At 40.2% G+C, this 20,806-nt stretch overlaps 1 protein-coding gene across 1 annotated transcript in view; it reads left to right on the forward strand.

Annotated features, from left to right (window-relative positions):
• The first annotated feature begins 211 nt into the window (after window positions 1-211).
• SLC27A6 (solute carrier family 27 member 6) overlaps window positions 212-20,806 on the forward strand; it is an 82,659-nt gene continuing 62,064 nt past the window's right edge. The window contains exons 1-2 of the mRNA XM_006060223.3: window positions 212-1,557; window positions 16,787-16,990. Coding sequence (XP_006060285.1) covers window positions 1,032-1,557; window positions 16,787-16,990 — 730 coding nt within the window. The 5' untranslated portion in view covers window positions 212-1,031. The remainder of the gene's footprint in view (window positions 1,558-16,786; window positions 16,991-20,806) is intronic.

Below are 20,806 nucleotides of genomic sequence, written 5' to 3' on the forward strand. Positions count from 1 at the left end.
AACCACCCCCCCCCCCCCGCCCCCGGTGGCAGCTTTAGTTTTTCTTTACTTTAATTCTTCCCCTCGCCTCTGTAGCCTCTAGTTTAATTTCGTTTATTGACCATTTATGGAATGAATGAACTCCTCGACCCGGTTCCAGGAGCCTGGCTGCCCTCTGCCCCATGCCGTGCGCCTTTCTCTCCTGGGACTCGGGTAGCTGCACACCAGCCAGGGGAGGACGGCCGGAGGAAGCTGCTCCAGCGACCGCGGTCCGAGCAGGGTTGGCCCTGCGCCTGGTGGCGGACGGGAGGCGAGCCCCTCCGTTGGGGCTCGGAGGAGAGATACCCCAACTCAAGAACCTAGAAGGGGAGCTGCGATCCGCGCAGGAGGCAGCTTTTCCAGCGGGCGCGGCGGTCACCTGGAAGCAGTGCGGGGACCCATCTCGCCCGAGGGGAGCCCAGGGGGCGCTGGGCTGCTGCGCGGGGCACAGCCGGGGCGGCGCTGCGGGCCCGGGGATCCCACAAGACCTGGAGACACCGTGGACGGAGGCGTGGCCGCGACACCCTGCGCGGTTCTGCAGGATCGAGGCGGGAAGCCGCTGTGTATCTCAGTCTTCGCCACCCCAGCTTCTCTCTGCTCGAATTCAGCCTCCAAGTTGCAGGCACCGGAGAGCATCTGCCCCCGAGGGTGGTGGGCTATTCTCAGGAGCTTGAAAGGCACCGGGGACTGATCCAACCAACCCGGAGAGAACTGCCTCAGAACTCCGCAGGGCGCGGGCCGCCGTCGTGGTTCAGAAGTCAATGTGTGCTGTGCTGCATTCCTCGATCTCCGCCGGAGGCCCCTGTGCTTATCTCACTCTTGAACTGTTCACCCGCCAGGTGTCCTAGGACTTATCCCCAGCATTCTTTGGAGCAACTTCTGTGCAGAAGACTTTTAACTCAGTTTCGCAAGAGTTCTTCTCCCTCCCATAAAAGTTGGGGCGAACTGCAGGTGCTAGCCCTGCACATTGCCGACTGGTGGTCTCGGCAGAGAGGTGCCCCAGGGAGAGAACAATGGCAGAACCGGGATCTGGGCTGCTTTCTGGTCTTGCGGTCCCCACGTTCCTGCTGTGGCTAACAGGACTAGGGGCTGGAATGGTCTTCCTGAGCTTCTTGCAGAAACTCCTGTACCCTTACTTCTGGAGTGACCTCTGGTACCTGCTGAAGGTGGTTCGCTGTGGACTTTGGACAGGGAAGCACGGACAGAAAGGGGAGCTAGTCACTGTCCTGGATAAATTCCTGATCCAGGCCAAGAAGCGGCCCCAGAAACCTTTCATCATCTACGAGGGAGACATCTACACCTATGAGGATGTGGACAGGAGAAGTAATAAAGTGGCTCATGTCTTGCTGAACCATTCCCCACTGAAAAAGGGCGATACTGTGGCTTTGCTGATGAGCAACGAACCGGATTTCGTTCACGTGTGGTTTGGCTTGGCCAAGCTGGGCTGCGTGGTGGCCTTCCTCAACTCCAACGTTCGATCGGTCTCCCTCCTGCATTGCATCCGCAGCTGTGAGCCCAGGGTCCTCGTGGTGGGTGCAGGTAGAGTATGGGAAACGAGCTGCTTGAGCAGAATGGCAGCCCTGCCTCCTATCCCACCCCCACCGGCCTCATTTTTTTTTGTTAGAACCAATTAGCAACTAGTATCCTGGGTATGTGATGAAGTGTGGATGTTAAGGGTACAAGTGGTTTAATTTCCCCTTCCCTCACTTCAGTCACTGTTGTAGATGACTAATTATCAGGACAGCTTCTGAAGAGCTTTACTGAAATCTCAGACTTTTCTGAAATCTTATTATTTTAGCAAAGGGACAGGATGAGTCTAAGGGGCACATTTTACTGTTCTTGCTACCTTCAGTGAGTACAAGAACACAGAGAGAGCTTGGTAAGTTCTAAATTTTGTCAGATCTGACAAAATTATCTGATGTGAAGGAAGACAATCCTGTTTCATTGTGGAATACCTTCTGCCTCTAATAGTAGCAATATCGAAGTTGACTGCCTTTGCAGAAGAAACATGTTTAATTAGAAGTGCATGAATTCCTGTCTTCATGTCTGCTCTTATTCTGCATTGCCTGCAAGCTAGGATTTGCCTGACAAAGTTGGACTTCCAGCCAGTGGCAAGCTCTTGGCAGACTCTCAGTCTCTTACTCCCCCATCTCCTTACCCCACCGGTGCATCATTTTATTTTTCTTTCCAGTAAGTGCTGACCTTCTTCCCCTCCCCTTGGATTTAGGCTTTGGATATGTATACTGACAGTGAACTATAAAGAAAAGTTTTTGGTTGAGTGCCTGACTAATGAAGAACCTAGGATGATAAGTTGCATAACAAGGGAAGCGAAGTATGAAAATTGATAACTTATTTGGTATAATCTAAGTGGTCTATGCATATGTTTCTTTCATGAGGGTAGGAAGGTAGAGGATCATGGCAAAGACCTTAGTAAAAATATTTAAGTATTTTAGGTTAATAGATACATTCTGACACCTCATATGGACTTCTCAGATGACACTAGTGATAAAGAACCGGCTTGCAAGTGCAGGAGACATAAGAGATGCGGTTTTGATCCCTGGGTCAAGAAGATCCCCTGCAGGAGGGCATGGCAACTCACTGCAGTATTCTTGCCTAGAGAATCCCATGGACAGAAGAGCCTGGTGGGCTATAGTCATATAGAATCTTTAGATTCACAGAGAAATATGGGGGGGGGGGAGTCTACATTTATATACCAGTGATTTATAACGTATAATACTTTGTGTGTACCCTTTTTTATATAATAATTGTATAGCACATGAAAATGAGTTAGCCAATATATAGTAAAAAAAAAAAAAAAAGGGTTATTTATTCAAGGCTTTCACTTTTGCTTGTTTCATTTGTTCTTCCAGCTCAAATTGTGACTGGATGAAGAAGCAAAATGTTTGTTCTTTTTAATTTATGATCATATTTTTAATGGAAAGGCATTTTATTTTAAATATAGCAGTGTGTACATGTCAATCCCAGACTCCCAAATGTGTCTTATTACTCTTAAGGACAGATTTTATCTTAAATTACTGGAGTAGAGAAACCAGAAATCCTCTCTTGTGTTTTTTTTGTTTTTTTTTTTTTAATTCAGCAGTTATATCCTCCAAGATTGAAATTCAACTCTTCACCTTGGAAAAAGGTTAGCTAGTATAACATTTCTTTGAACTGTAGCAGTAAGTAGAATAAAGGAGTCACACAGAGGTTCCATAACATGGTGAAGCAGTGTTTACCTCTCGTGCCATGGGCAGTGATAATATGAATACAGCAGGGAAAACTATCACAGTTCATCTTTGGATATATTCTGACATTTTAGTTGCTCATTCTAATTTAGATTGCAGTTTCTGGAGCAAATCTAAACCTTAAATTGCACAAAGAAAGAAGAGCAACCTAAAAGGGCCACAATATCTCTGAAAAGATTTCTGTGGCCATGATGCTGAGGTCAATCCGAGAAACATCCCATATCCGGTCTCCTGAGGGCCTCCTCCTGAAGTGTGTAGGGCTGTTTAACTCTCAGAATAGAGTTTTCAAACTTTGGTGTTGACTGAGCTGTTGCCCAATTAGAACCAACTAATTTTGCAGTTTTACTTGTGCCAGCTTTTGCTTTGCTTGCCAATAACTAATAGCATTGTTTCCTTATTTTTGTTTTTACCATTACCAGACAAGTTTTGTGTATGAAAGCCACATTGGGATGCTGGAATTTTAAGCCAAACATGTTTAATTACTTTGCTCAGTAAGTAGGTACCTGGAGAATTCAACCTTAAATCCTAATAACAGTTCTTTGTAGCACACCTCCAAAATATATAAATAGCATATGTTTCTTTCAAAGATAGGAGAGTTCCCTTTTAGTTAACTGCTAGTTTTGTTTTGTTTTGTAAGACAGCATGGCTTCCATCATAGTCACTTTTCTGTATTTGAAGCTCTTACCCTGAAAACTGTATTCTTGGCATCTTGAGTCTAATCCATGAGCAATATATACATATAGTTTTTAAAACTTTACATTTCAGAGTTCTTAAATTCTCATTGGATGTTTCTAATGGAGATGTACTATTAAATCCTTATATCTCCAGCAAGAGTGTATTGAAGTGGAAAGACCAGACAGTGGTTTAGATAAGCTGGACAGCCCCAGGTCTCACTTCTGATCTGCCACTTCTTAATTGTGTGATTGAAAAACAAGGTCCTCAGCTGCTTTGAGTGATACTTTGCTTTGCTGTGAATTGGTGATAATACCATCTCCTTCACGGTGTAATTCTGAGGATTAAATGGCAGAGTTTTGGTGAAATGACTAGCTGAGTCACTAGTGCATACAAAGTAAATCCTTGGTGAATCGAAATAATTGCTATTATTGTAAAGTCATTGGAGGCTTTTACTAAGGGATTTCACTTGAATTTTGATGGCACATTCTAATTTGGTATTAGCTACAAAAAAGACTAGTAAATCATCTTTTTGGTCCAGGACGTTGAACACTTTGCTATGTTTTAGCAAAATTCATGTTATATAAAACCAGTGTCAAACAAGTTTTATAGGCAGGCCAGATAATGTCCATGGTGGTCCATGGTGATAGATGACATTACAATCATGACAGTTGCCCGATAGTTCTGTCTCCAGAATAAGAATAAATGTTATTCTTGCTCTAGTGGTTGCTAACAAAGATATCAATGTTGCCATTTACTCAAGGCTGACTCTGTAAAAGGTGCACTCAGTACCCTTGAAAGGCAAGTGCACAGCTATGGTTTAGAAACTAAGAGGGAAAGAAGTTCACCGAGGGTTTAGGGCGACACAGCTTAGTAGGTGCAGATCAGACTCAAAACCTGGTCTCTGATCTAAGACTCTGCTGTATTACACACTGTAGGTTTCTGGGGCTGTTAATCCCCTTTTGCTATAACCATGAAAAAATTGCATTCCAGTTATATAAATATAGTAAAATTAAAAGTTGCCAGTGTTAAGACATCAGGTTTTTCATGCTCCTATCACTAGAAAAAATGTAAATGCTTATAAAACTATTATTCCTTTTTCTCAGTCTGAAGACTCAAAAATAGTTGCAAAGAAGTGTTACTGTATTTGTGTAGTTTGATTTAGAAAATGTGTCAAGTGGCGTCCCAACTTTCTTTGGAAAATTTTAGCACTTATTGAATATTAAATCATCTTAGATCAAACCTAGTCCTCTCCCCCCAATATTTCAACTCTGACTTTGCCAACAGTGCCTGCAGCCAATATTATCATCTACCTATATAGGCTTTTCTCTTTACTCAGTACAAACATGAAATGTTGAGGTATTTGCATGTAGTATTTAAAAGTTTATATAATTATATCCTTTGACATATGTAGCAATAATAAATAAGTCTCTTCCATTTTTAAAGCACCTTGTAAGTAATAAACTGTTTTTAGACGCATTGCCTTATGTCATTTTCACCACGGCCATAGTCTCATTCTAAAGAGGAGGGAAGCATGGATCAGAGTGGGCAAGTACTTTGCTCAAGCTCGTGCATTTAGGAGAGGCAGTGTGGGACGGGAGCCTGGATTTTCTGATGTTGAGCACACCTTTGTCTTTGTCCTCATTTCTGCTCCAGCACATTTCCTCATCTCCATCTTTTCCCTTTCTCTTCCCTTCCCTCCAGGCCCCTCCCTCTGCCCTGCTGCTTTCCCAGAGCTCTCTCTGTCATCTTCCATCTGGTCATCTACTTGGTTTTGTTATTTTTTCCCACCAATCCTCTTGCCTCAGGCACTGTGTGCCATGGCTCTCTCAGTGACTTAGTGGAATGGTAAAGTTGTGTTTGCCAGATCACGTAGAGGTACTTGTGCAACTTGGAGGACTTGGCCAAGAGCTCAAATGTAAGCTCTTTGAGCTGAGGAAGTTTGTTCTGTTTGCTGCTATTTTCTGAGAACTTAGTGTAAAAGAGATGCTCAATAAGTAATTACTGCCTGGATGAATGAATAGGTGATCAACCTAATGAAAAACTTTAAGGTACACAAGGGGCATTCAGTAACTCTTTACTTACTTGCCTGTTTTTGCCCAGAAATTGTCCCTGTGCTGTTCTTCTGGTAGCTGATTTTGGCAGTAGATATATCAATGAGTTACTGGTTATGTTATTTTATATCAGTGTTGCTAAATGTTAGAATCATGACTCCCTGAAAGTCAAAGCATTTTAAGCTTTGTAGTCTTTAGTTTCTGGAGAAGGCAATGGCACCCCACTCCAGTACTCTTGCCTGGAAAATCCCATGGACGGAGGAGCCTGGTAGGCTGCAGTCCATGGGGTCACTGAGGGTCGGACACGACTGAGCGACTTCACTTTCCCTTTTCACTTTCATGCATTGGAGAAGGAAATGGCAACCCACTCTAGTGTTCTTGCCTGGAGAATCCCAGGGACGGGGGAGCCTGGTGGACTGCCGTCTATGGGGTCGCACAGAGTCAGACACAACTGAGGCGATTTAGCACCAGCAGCAGCTGCAGCGGTCTTTAGTTTCTAGACTTAGTATCCACAAAATTTCAGATTTACTTGCATTTTTGTATTTTCTGGGTTCAGCAGTAAAGAATCTGCCTGCAGTGTAGGAGACACAGGAGATATGGGTTCGATCCCTGGGTTGGGAAGATTCCCTGGAGAATGGCATGGCAACCCACTCCAGTATTCTTGCCAGGAAAATCCCATGGACAGAGGAGCCTGGTGGGCTACGGTCCATGGAGTTGCAAAGAGTTGGACACAGCTGAAGCAACTGAGCATTCATGCATTCATGCATGCATGTAATTTGCACTCTTTCCTTTCTCAGTGTATCACATATTAAATCATTATAATTATAAGTAAACAACTGAAAATTATATATTAATATTACCCTGGACCTTTTTACTTTAGATTCAATAGTATGTTGTGTCTCAACCTTCTGGGAAGGGTTTTGTTTCTTTTCACAAGAAATACACTCTTATATTGGTTCTCTAAACTTAAAATAATGCATGCAGCATTGCCCTGTCCATTTTCATGATCTGTTGCATTCACACTGTGCAGGAGCAAATGTTCCAGTTAACAATCAAACCATTGTAATTCTCCAAATGACTTTCAACCGTAAAGACATCTGCTTTTCAAAGACCAAGAGGAATAGTTAGAGGAAAAAATAAAAACCCTTTAAGTTCTATAGAAAGTAAGACATATTCAGATAGATGAGATGTGGCTCATGTGAACCTGAACTATTTTATCCATGTACTATGCTAGCCTCGACATATCTATTTTCATTTTCAAGGCATTTCTATACTTTTAAGTAGAGTAGACTGACTGAATGGCTGTTTTGCCTTTTTTTTCCTCCCATTTTAGACTCAGCTAGGTCAAGGAATACCTCCATTCCAAAAAAAAATATATATATATATATAATTAATTTTGATTGTTCATGATTTACTAGTTGGAAAAGGTAGTATTCTAAGGATGATTATTTTCTTCACTGATCATGAGGAGTTCTTATATACAGTTTATGCTGAACACGTGTTTGCTATAAGGGAATGAAACTTGAATACTGACAGGAGCAAAAACAATTTAAAGAGGGACTTGCCTCCTCAGCAGAGAAGGCAATGGCACCCCACTCCAGTACTCTTGCCTGGAAAATCCCATGGACAGAGGAGCCTGGAAAGCTGCAGTCCATGGGGTCACTGAGGGTTGGACACGACTGAGCGACTTCACTTTCCCTTTTCACTTTCATGCATTGGAGAAGGAAATGGCAACCCACTCCAGTGTTCTTGCCTGGAGAATCCCAGGGACGGGGGAGCCTTGTGGGCTGCCGTCTCTGGGGTTGCACAGAGTCGGACACGACTGATGCGACTTAGCAGCAGCAGCAGTGCCTCCTCAGAGAAGTTGCAAGGCTGAACTGGAAAAACACACATCTCAGTAATAATTATTGGAAATACGATGTGTTGAAATAACAACAAACGAAGTATTCTACATTTTACTTTCTTGCACAATTTTGCCTATAATAAATATACTGTCTATGCCCTAAAAGATGTGGGGACAGCAGAAAATGAAACCCGGAAACCCATTTACAAACTTGTGTGTACCCATTCAGAGCAGTTAATAAAATTGCTTCAGGGAAGAATATGTTATCATGAATGAAATAATTATGCACTTCCTAGGGCTATTATTATCAGTAAACTATTATTTGTAAAAATAACTGACACATCGTTGATGATGAGATTAGTGTCTGGCTTGATAAGAACTATTGTTATCTACATCATGGTATATATTGCTTTAGGATTGCTTACTTAAGCATCAATTTTCTTAGGCACTATAACCTGCCCAGGTGTTCTGTGAGAAACCCATTGAGCTGTTGTTAAGCAACAGATGGTAGTTAAGAGCGTGTGATGAGATCTACAATTTCAATTTGGTTTCTGTGTAAATATTGCTTTGTAGTATGGAAACCTCACATTAACCATGTGTAGTTGAATTTCATATTAGTTTTAATAATGCATAAAAGTTTATTTTTTAATATAAATTTATTTATTTTAATTGGAGGCTAATTACTTTACACTATTGTATTGGTTTTGCCATACATTGACATGAATCCACCACGGTTGTACATGTGTTCCCCATCATGAACACCGCTCCCACCTCCCTCTGCATCCCATCCCTCTGGGTCATCCCAGTGCACCAGCCCCAACCATCCTGATCATGCATAGAATCTGGACTGGCAATTCATTTCATATATGATAATATACATGTTTCAATGCCATTCTCCCAAATCATCCCACCCTCACCCTCTTCCCCAGGGTCCAAAAGACTATTCTATACACCTGTGTCTCTTTTGCTGTCTCACATACAGGGTTATTGTTACCATCTTTTTAAATTCCATATATATGTGTTAGTATATTGTATTAGTGTTTTTCTTTCTCGCTTACTTCACTCTGTATAATAGAGTCCAGTTTCATCCACGTCATTAGAACTGATTCAAATGTATTCTTTTTAATGGCTGAGTAGAAGGCACTGGCAACCCACTACAGTACTCTTGCCTGGAAAATCCCATGGATGGAGGAGCCTGGTAGCCTGCAGTCAATGGGGTTGTGAAGAGTAGGACAGGACTGAGTGACTTCACTTTCACTTTTCACTTTCATGCATTGAGAAGGAAATGGCAACCCACTCCAGTGTTCTTGCCTGGAGACTCCCAGGGACGGGGGAGCCTAGTGAGCTGCCATCTCTGGCATCTCACAGAGTTGGACACGACTGAAGTGACTTAGCAGCAGCAGCAACAATACTCCATTCTGTATATGTACCACAGCTTTCTTATCCATTTGTCTGCTGATGGACATCTAGGTTGCTTCCATGTCCTGGCTATTATAAACAGTGCTGCGATGAACATTGGGGTACACGTGTCTCTTTCAATTCTGGTTTCCTCAGTGTGTATGCCCAGCAGTGCGATTGCTGGGTCCTATGGCAGTTCTATTTCCAGTTTTTTAAGGAGTCTCCACACTATTCTCCATAATGGCCATACTAGTTTGCATTCCCACCAACAGTGTAAGAGGGTTCCCTTTTCTCCACACCCTCTTCAGCATTTATTGCTTGTAGACTTTTGAATAGCAGCCATTCTGACTGGCGTGAAATGGTACCTCATTGTGGTTTTGGTTTGCATTTCTCTGATAATGAGTGATGTTGAGCATCTTTTCATGTGTTTGTTAGCCATCTGTATGTCTTCTTTGGAGAAATGTCTGTTTAGGTCTTTGGCCCATTTTTTGATTGGGTCACTTATTTTTCTGGAATTGAGCTGCAGGAGTTGCTTGTATATTTTTGAGATTAATTCTTTGTCAGTTGCTTCATTTGCTATTATTTTCTCCCATTCTGAAGGCTGTCTTTTCACCTTGCTTATAGTTTCCTTTGTTGTGCAGAAGCTTTTAAGTTTAATTAGGTCCCATTTGTTTATTTTTGCTTTTATTTCCAATATTCTGGGAGGTGGGTCATAGAGGATCCTGCTGTGATGTATGTCAGAGAGTGTTTTGCCTATGTTCTCCTCTAGGAGTTTTATAGTTTCTGGTCTCATGTTTAGATCTTTAATCCATTTTGAGTTTATTTTTGTATGGTGTTAGAAAGTGTTCTAGTTTCATTCTTTTACAAGTGCTTGACCAGTTTTCCAAGTACCACTTGTTAAAGAGATTGTCTTTTTTCCATTGTATATTCTTACCTCCTTTGTCAAAGATAAGATGTCCATAGGTGTGTGGATTTATCTCTGGGTTTTCTCTTTTGTTCCATTGATCTATATTTCTATCTTTGTGCCAGTACCATACTGTCTTGATGACTGTGGCTTTGTAGTAGAGCCTGAAGTCAGACAGGTTGATTCCTCCAGTTCCATTCTTCTTTCTCAAGATTGCTTTGGCTATTCGAGGTTTTTTGTATTTCCATATAAATTGTGAAATTATTTGTTCTAGCTCTGTGAAAAATACCGTTGGTAGCTTGATAGGGATTGCATTGAATCTATAGATTGCTTTGGGTAGTATACTCATTTTCACTATACTGATTGTTCTGATCCATGAACACGGTATATTTTTCCATCTATTAGTGTCCTCTTTGATTTCTTTCACCAGTGTTTTATAGTTTTCTATATATATGTCTTTCGTTTCTTTAGATAGCTATATCCCTAAGTATTTTATTCTTTTCGTTGCAATGGTGAATGGAATTGTTTCCTTAATTTCTCTTTCTGTTTTCTTATTATTAGTGTATAGGAATGCAAGGGATTTCTGTGTGTTGATTTTATATCCTGCGACTTTACTATATTCATTGCTTAGCTCTAGTAATTTTCTGGTGGAGTCTTTAGGATTTTCTATGTACAGGATCATGTCATCTGCAAACAGTGAGAGTTTTACTTCTTATTTTCCAATTTCAGATCAGATCAGATCAGATCAGTCGCTCAGTCATGTCTGACTCTTTGCGACCCCATGAATTGCAGCACTCCAGGCCTCCCTGTCCATCACCAACTCCCGGAGTTCACTCAGACTCACATCCATCGAATCGGTGATGCCATCCAGCCATCTCATCCTCTGTCATCTCCTTCTCCTCCTGCCCCCAATCCCTCCCAGCATCAGAGTCTTTTCCAATGAGTCAACTCTTTGCATGAGGTGGCCAAAGTACTGGAGTTTCCGCTTTAGCATCAGTCCTTCCAAAGAACACCCAGAGCTGATCTCCTTCAGTATGGACTGGTTGGATCTCCTTGCAGTCCAAGGGACTCTCAAGAGTCTTCTCCAACACCACACTTCAAAAGCATCAATTCTTCAGCACTCAGCCTTCTTCACAGTCCAACTCTCACATCCATACATGACCACAGGAAAAACCATAGCCTTGACTAGACGAACCTTTGTTGGCAAAGTAATGTCTCTGCTTTTGAATATGCTATCTAGGTTGGTCATAACTTTCCTTCCAAGGAGTAAGCGTCTTTTAATTTCATGGCTGCAGTCACCATCTGCAGTGATTTTGGAGCCCAGAAAAATAAAGTCTGACACTGTTTCCACTGTTTCCCCATCTATTTCCCATGAAGTGATGGGACCAGATGCCATAATCTTCGTTTTCTGAATGTTGAGCTTTAAGCCAACTTTTTCACTCTCCTCTTTCGCTTTCATCAAGAAGCTTTTGAGTTCCTCTTCACTTTCTGCCATAAGGGTGGTGTCATCTGCATATCTGAGGTTATTGATATTTCTCCTGGCAATCTTGATTCCAGCTTGTGTTTCTTCCAGTCCAGTGTTTCTCATGATGTACTCTGCATAGAAGTTAAATAAACAGGGTGACAATATATAGCCTTGACGAACTCCTTTCCCTATTTGGAACCAGTCTGTTGTTCCATGTCCAGTTCTAACTGTTGCTTCCTGACCTGCATACAAGTTTCTCAAGAGGCAGATCAGGTGGTCTGGTATTCCCATCTCTTTCAGAATTCTCCACAGTTTATTGTGATCCACACAGTCAAAGGCTTTGGCATAGTCAATAAAGCAGAATAGATGTTTTTCTGGAACTCTCTTGCTTTTTCCATGATCCAGCGGATGCTGGCAATTTGATCTCTGGTTCCTCTGCCTTTTCTAAAACCAGCTTGGATTCCTTTTATTTCTTTTTCTGCTCTGATTGCTGTGGCCCAAACTTCCAAAACTATGCTGAACAGTAGTGGTGAGAGTGGGCACCCTTGTCTTGTTCCTGACTTTAGGGGAAATGCTTTCAATTTTTCACCATTGAGGATAATGTTTGCTGTGGGTTTGTCATATATAGCTTTTATTATTTTGAGGTATGTTCCTGCTATTCCTGCTTTCTGGAGGGTTTTTATCATAAATGGCTGTTTGATTTTGTCAAAGGCTTTCTCTGCATCTACTGAGATAATCATATGGTTTTTATTTTTCAGTTTGTTAATGTGGTGTATTACATTGATTGATTTGTGGATATTGAAGAATCCTTGCATCCCTGGGATAAAGCCCACTTGGTTATGATGTATAATCTTTTTAATGTGTTGTTGGATTCTGTTTGCTAGAATTTTGTTAAGGATTTTTGCATCTATGTTCATCAGTGATATTGGCCTGTAGTTTTCTTTTTTTTGTGGCATCTTTGTCAGGTTTTAGTATTAGGTGGCCTTATAGAATGACTTTTGGAAGTTTACCTTCCTCTGCAATTTTCTGGAAGAGTTTGAAGGATAGGTGTTAGCTCTTCTCTAAATTTTTGGTAGAATTCAGCTGTGAAGCCATCTGGTCCTGGGCTAAAAGTTTAAAGTTAAATGTTTGCCAGTGTTTTAAGAGCTATGAGCAATTACCTTTGAAAATATCAGTTTGTTTTATGTAGAATAAAGTAATTTATGGAGTCGGAAATGGCAACCCACTCCAGTATTCTTGACTGGAAAATCCCATGGACAGAGGAGCCTGGTGGGCTACAGTCCACGATGTCGCAGAGTCGGACATGACAGAGCGACTGAGCACAGCACAAGATAATTTTAAAATAATGTCTGTAAGTCAGGCAGAGAAACACAAATATCATATGGTATCACTTATATGTGGAATCTAAAAAGTGCTTCAAATAGATTCAAACGGACTTATTTACAAAACAGAAACAAACTCAGAGACATAGAAAACAAACTTACGGTTACCAAAGGGGAAAGGAGGGAAGGGATATATTAAGACAGTACTATATATAAAGCAGTTAATCAGCAAAGTCCTGCTGTATAGCACAGGAAACTATATTCAATACCTTATAATAAGCTATAATGAAAAAGAATATATATGTATGTATGACTGAATCATTTACTGTACATCAAAAACTAACACAGCGATGTAGATCAACTATACCTCAATTTAAAAAAAAGTTTTTAATGCAGAATGAATAACATAATTCACACTAATGGTATATTCAAGGGATATATTACATTTTTACTCATTGATTTCATAGTCTCAGAAATGTGAATGAAACATAGCAATGGTATAGAAACAAGAAATTAATTTGTACAAACAGTGGTAAATGTTTATAAGCAGAGATTGTAATTAACCTCTTTTTATGCTTGCAACCCCACCTAAACCAGTGCATGCGAGAAACAGTGTGTATTTCTTGGAAGAATCTATTGCTTTGAAAAGAGAGAGTCTGTCTTCTCCTGTATTGTAGACTTTGTTAAATCTCATGGAATTTTCATCTGTCTCAATTTCTTATGGTAACTTACTGTTACTACCTGCACCTACATTGGATCCCATGAGTTGGATTCCATATCCAGCACCTATGGTTGTGTGCCAGGCACAGCTGGTGAAAGGGCAGAGCAGGACAGCCATTATTCTTTTGAGGTACTTACAGTTCTGTAGCTTTCGGTGGAAGGACACTTCACTAAGAGTAAATCTTCACAAAACACAGCCAAGTCTTCATGAAGTATTTAAACAAAAGCTATTTTTTTTTTTTTGCAGGAATAAATATGTAAAATTTACTTTCAAAGTGACACGTTTTAGTGTCATTTTATTTGCCATTTATTTGCCATTTTATCAAGAAAGCCTGACAGTGATAAGTAAATAATGATCCTTTATCCCCTACAAGATTTTTCAAATTTCTATCTCAATTTTCACTCTCCTCATCCATACTTCCTACCGTTATTAAAGAAATAACTTGTTTAGATAAAATTCTGTTTGTTAATTCTAAATGTCTCAGCTAAGTCAATTTCATTATAATCTATGAAGGAGATTAAATTGTATCTCCTCTGATTCCTAGAAATCCACTCACTTCCTTTTTCTTGTAAAGGTCATCACTCTTAGTAAATACTAAGATTTTTTAGACTCTGCAGTTCCAACAAAGATTTTGATCCACAGTTAATCATATTGTAACTTTCTTGGCAGCTATTTTGCCAATTTAGACACACATATTATTAAGAACATATAAAATTTATCTTGTTAATTTACGGTTCCAGGTGACAGACTTGAAGTTAAGGGAATGAAATGGGTCAGTTCAGACTTGTACTTATACATTCAAAATGCCAGAAGGAATCATTTAAGCAAAATCTAGTGCTAAAAATTAAGAGAAAATACAAAGTCCAGATCATTTGCTTGTCTTGCTTTTTCATTTATTTATGACTCATCCTTCCCCCAGCATTCCTTATGATTTTTTCACTTCTTCTTCTTACGAAAGCAATCTGTATACAGCAATATGCTGTGTATGCTCAGTAGAAAAAGACTTTTCTCTGGAATCTGACATCTTATTTTATTTGGATTTGTTAAAAAAATAAAAACTAACTAAAAATATTTCAATCGCCAATTTGCCTCCCCAATCCTAACATGTCAACTCCTTACCATTTTTCTGTGTTTCCTTAGTTTTCTTGTGAGTTTCCTAGTCCAATTTGACATATTTCTCTTGCTGCTTCTTTGTAATCAATCTGGATTATAGATTTTGAGGAAGTAAATCGTGAGTTTTTTTCCAAATGTTTTGTATTTATAGTAGACCTGAGTCAGGACTGACAGATAGCTTTTTGAAAGAACCAGACACTTCTTTACATTTCCAGAAATATGTTTAATGCAGCACCCTGAATTTAACTTTAAAATAGAATATATCTAGTGATTATTTTCTAATTCTTGTTTAAAAAGTATTTTTAAAAAGTACTTAGATGGACAGGTCTATAATTATGTGGACTTTACCATTCTGACCAGGGTATATTTTACATTTAGTTGTATTTTTTATCATTGGCTTCATTCATGAGGTAATATATAGATTTTAGAGTTAGTTAGACTTAGGTTAGACTAACAGTTCTATTCACCAACTTGTGACCTTGGTTGAGTTAGCTTGCCAGGGCTGCTGTAATAAAATAACACAAACTGGGTAAGCTTAAAATACAAACATTCATTCCCTATCAGATATGGGGACTAAAAGTACACAAAGTGTCTGCAGGCCCATGACCCCTCTGAAAGGTCTAAGAAAAAAAATCTTCCCTATCCTCTTCATAACTTCTGGGTGGCTGCTGGTGATCTTAAGCATTCCTCACATTAACTCCAAAAGGTCACTGCTTAATGTCCCTGTGGATGTTAACATAGATTTTAAGATAAATAATGTAGCACTCAGAAATCCCTTTTATCTCAAAAACTAAAACTGCAGCACCCATGTAGAACATGAAAGAGGACATGGTTAAAGATCCATGTTAAAGGAAGGGAGCATTACATTTTAAAAGAATTTAAAGAGTATTAAGAACTGTTTGTCTGTCTACTCTAGGGGAAAAAAAAAGATGCCTCACTCACTTATACATCATCCAGGAATGATGATGCTCTGCTTCTTTTGTGTCCCATAGAGTGCCAGGTACCCTCACACTAAATATTTCCTCCTCAAGGATTTGCACCCACCTTCCAGCTCCCTCATTTTCTACCAGTATTGTCCTGGAGAGATGACAGTGTCTCCTACATTGCAGATCAGATTAAGAAGGTCTAGTCAGTCTCCCAGAGGTCCTCAACACAGTCTCCCCTACACAATCATGCTTTGTTATCTGTACAGTTGATGATTCCTGAGATGAGTATCCCTTTGCCTTTCTCAAGCCTGGATTTCAACCCAGACCCTTGATACTGTGAAGACACCTAAGCTCTTCAGGCCTGAAGACACCCGCATTTGCAGTTTTCTACTCCTTTGACTTCTTTTTTGCTTGATGCGGGTTCTACTGAGGCCTTGGATCGCACTGCTAATGTGCACTGTGAATCCTGCCACCTTTTCTGGAAAGCGTTCTTTTCCTTCTTTTGCTTTCAAAGACCTTTTACCTTTAATAATTCTGATCCAGAGGAAAGAGCATCTCTATATCTCCTCCTTTAACTTTTCACTCTGAAATGGCATCTAAGGCAGACTCTTGTGAATCCATAATCTGGAATCTTGTGCTTCCGGAGCAGTCAGATGTTTCTCTTGGATTGTTGCATTACAGTGGAGCTGAGCAGTGACAGACAGATGGCTTTTTAGAATAATGAGATACTGAGTTGTATTTCAGAAAGAATGTTCAGATGTTCAGGGCAGTGTCCAGAATTTAAATTTAAGGCAAATTACAGAAACAGAGTTTTATTTAAAAAATTGAGGGGGGAAAAAAACACAGCCTGGATAATGGGATCTCCAAATTTCAGTTTGAATTGGGTTTTTTGCATTGATGAAATTAGGTAATAACTAGATTTTCCTTTAAGTTGGTCATGTTGAAACAGAATCATAAAATGGCTAGGATGTTACTTATCCAATGTGAAAAGGAAGTTGGCATTGTATTTACATTTCATCCCTGTTCCAACAGGCAAAAGAATGCACAAGGTGAGTGGTTTGAGATTTATGTCTTATTTACTTATTCCTAATCCTTTGGTTTTTAGATTTTCTAGAAACTATAGAAGACATTCTTCCAAGCCTCCCAGAAGGTATCAGCATTTGGGCAATGAAAGACTCTGTTCCACAAGGCATAACTTCACTCAAAGAAAAACTGAGCACATCATCTGACTGTCGGGTGCCACGCAGCCACCATGCTATCTCAAACACCAAGACTCCTTATCTTTATATTTTTACTTCTGGAACAACAGGTATGATCCATTTGTTCGTGAAACTTAAAAAGAACGCAGTGTATTATATTTGAAAAGCAACCAGTTTGGACAAATCTGCCGTGTGCAGCTGTAACTGAGCAAAGGACTTGAGTACCCAAGGTATAGAAAGCCAAACTCTGATAGCAGGAGATTGCAGAAAAATAAGGATTTATTGCAGCCCACCAAGCCTCAGATCCACTTCAACTTGACCTTTGAGTTGGGGGTTTCTTAAAGGAGACGAATAAAGAAGCTAGGGTTAGTCATCATCTTGTGACAGTTCTGTGACATTTGGGGAGTCAGGATGACTCTGGTTTACAACTCTCTGGCAAGGTGGTCCATGGCTTGAGGGTCTTTGAGCTCATCTTGCCCTGGAGAAACAATCTGTTAACAATAGCTGTGATAATCACTTTAGTGCTTTATCTATGTCATCAGCAACAGCAATTTTAGTCATCTGATGCTGGTTGATTACTGTTCAGTTCCCTGGGGATTGAGGTCAGAGGGGACAAGAAAGGGAACAAAGCTTTGGATAGAGAGTTGGTAAAAGAATTTGCTTTTAGTGGGGCTCAGTTTCATAGCTACCAAAAATCTGAGAAAGCATGTATCCAAGAAGACCTGGGTTTTTGTAGATCTTTGAACTCTCAAACTTGGATGGAAAATGTAATTGCTTTACCTTTAGCTTGGCAAGTCACCATGTTCACTTGGCCACTGTTGCAAGTGGAAAGACTTTCAAGTTTGGTAGTACAAATGGCACTGGAATATCTGAAGACTTGATCCAGCCCAGTTACTCAGAGTGTGAAATTTGGACTGCTTCTTTGGCAGGATCTTTGCTAGCCTCCCTTAGATGCCCGATATATAATGAAAAGATGTTTAAATGTTTGTAATCATCCTTCTGAATTAAAAAATCCATTAGTCTACTTTAAAACAGGTTTCTCTATTCTTGTATAAAATGCTAATTCCTAAACACAATCCAAGTATAGAGCTACCATTTAAAAACCTGTAGTAAGCTCTCCTGGTTTTCCTTGGGTTGACTGGAACATGTGAGAAACAGGAAATCTTTAGGTCTTTGCACGTTTGGGGGAGGTTACAAATAAGAATCAAGAAACTAACTCCTTTTATCAGGTAACAACATACACACACTCTTTGTGACACAAAGAATAATGAAACTACTTGGGAATTCAAAAGAAATGTTAAACTTAATTGATTCTGAGAAAAATTGAATGGTATTAAAGGTAGTTTGAATAAACTTTTGTAATTAATTTGAAGATGACCAGGAGTTTGAATTGAGATGTGTTAAAAGCAGGGTACAGTCCATGGGGTTGCAGAGTCGGACTTGACTGAGCGACTTTCACTTCACTTCGAAAGTTTTGGTACTTATTTCTTCTTTTTTTTTTTTTTTTTTGAGATTTACGTTTTATTTTTTATTTATTTATTTTTTAATTTAAATTTATTTATTTTAATTGGAGGCTAATTACTTTACAATACTGTATTGCTTTTGCCATACATCAACATGAATCCACCATGGGTGTACACGTGTTCCCCATCCTGAACCCCCTCCCACCTCCCTCCCTATACCACCCCTCTGGGTCATCCCGGTGCACCAGCCCCAAGCATCCTGTATTCTGCATCAAACCTAAACTGGCATTTGGTTTCATATGTGATATTATACATGTTTCAGTGCCATTCTCCCAAATCATCCCACCCTCTCCCTCTCCCACAGAGTCCAAAAGACTGTTCTATACATCTCTGTCTCTTTTGCTGTCTTGCAAACAGGGTTATCGTTACCGTCTTTCTAAATTCCATATATATACGTTAGTATACTGTATTGGTGTTTTTCTTTCTGGCTTACTTTATTCTGTATAATAGGCTCCAGTTTCATCCACCTCATTAGAACTGATTCAAATGTATTCTTTTTAATGGCTGAGTAATACTCCATTGTGTATATGTACCACAGCTTTCTTATCCATTCATCTGCCGATGGACATCTAGGTTGCTTCCATGTCCTGGCTATTATAAACAGTGCTGCGATGAACATTGGGGTACACGTGTCTCTTTCAATTCTGGTTTCCTCAGTATGTATGCCCAGCAGTGGGATTGCTTGGTCATAAGGCAGTTCTATTTCCAGTTTTTTAAGGAATCTCCACACTGTTCTCCATAGTGGCTGTACTAGTTTGCATTCCCACCAACAGTGTAAGAGTACTTATTTCTTATGCACAGGTAGAATGGTAAGCAAAACTACTATTGCATAGTAAAGTTTTCTTACTTTGTTCTTTCCTTTTTTCTATTTGGAGGCTAACAATAACCTCTCTTATCCTGGAGATATGTTGTACTTTTCTGTTGTTGTTGTTCAGTTCAGTTCAGTTCAGTCACTCAGTCGTGTCCAACTTTTTGCGACCCCATGAACCGCAGCACACCAGGCCTCCCTGTCCATCACCAACTCCTGGAGTTTACCCAAACCCATGTCCATCGAGTCAGTGATGCCATCCAACCATCTCATCCTCTCTCATCCCCTTCTCCTCCTGCCCTCTATCTTTCCCAGCATCAGCTCTTCACATCAAGTGGCCAAAGTATTGGAGTTTCAGCTTTAACATCAGTCTTTCCAATGAACACCCAGGACTGATCTCCTTTAGGATGGACTGGTTGGATCTCCTTGCAGTCCAAGGGACCCTCAAGAGTCTTCTCCAACACTACAGTACAAAAGAATCAATTTTTTGGTGCTCAACCTTCTTTATAGTCCAACTCTCACATCCATACATGACCACTGGAAAAACCATAGCCTTGACTAGATGGACCTTTGTTGGCAAAGTAATATCTCTTCTTTTTAATATGCTGTCTAGGCTGGTCATAACTTTCCTTCCAAGGAGTAAGCATCTTTTAATTTCATGGCTGCAATCACCATCTGCAGTGATTTTGAAGCCCAGAAAAATAAAGTCAGCCACTGTTTCCACTGTTTCCCCATCAATTTCCCATGAAGTGATGGGACCAGATGCCATGATCTTTGTTTTCTGAATGTTGAGCTTTAAGCCAACTTTTTCACTCTTCTCTTTCACTTTCATCAAGAGGCCTTTTAGTTCCTCTTCACTTTCTGCCGTAAGGGTGGTGTCATCTGCATATCTGAGGTTATTGCTATTTCTCCTGGCAATCTTGATTCCAGCTTGTGCTTCCTCCAGCCCAGCGTTTCTCATGATGTACTCTGCATATAAGTTAAATAAGCAGGGTGACAATATACAGCCTTGACGTACTCCTTTTCCTATTTGGAACCAGTCTGTTGTTCCATGTCCAGTTCTAACTGTTGCTTCCTGACCTGGATACAGGTTTCTCAAGAGGCAAGTCAGGTGGTCTGGTATTCCCATCTCTTGAAGAATTTTCCACAGTTTATTGTGATCCATACAGTCAAAGGCTTTGGCATAGTCAATAAAGCAGAAACAGATGTTTTTCTGGAACTCTCTTGCTTTTTCGATGATCCAGCGGATGCTGGCAATTTGATCTCTGGTTCCTCTGCCTTTTCTAAAACCAGCTTGAACATCTGAAAGTTCATGGTTCAGGTTGTTGTTGCTACTCTGTTTAAAACAGCTCTTATAAATGAACTGGGAAATGCTAATATGTATCAAGTTGTCAGCATAAAGATGACCTGACTTAACTTTGAAAGAGACAATAAAATTTTGGAAATTATATCTTTGAAAACTTCCAACAGAAGGTACTTGACAATTTGTCTTTATGCTGTTTTCTTATAAAAAGTGACTCTGGTCTTCAAAACAGTCTTTACCACTCTCCTCTCCCTGCAACCCTCCTCACCCCAAAGAGAATAGTGGGGAGCAG

Source organism: Bubalus bubalis, chromosome 9, assembly GCF_019923935.1.
Source record: "Bubalus bubalis isolate 160015118507 breed Murrah chromosome 9, NDDB_SH_1, whole genome shotgun sequence".
Taxonomy (NCBI): Eukaryota; Metazoa; Chordata; class Mammalia; order Artiodactyla; family Bovidae; genus Bubalus; species Bubalus bubalis.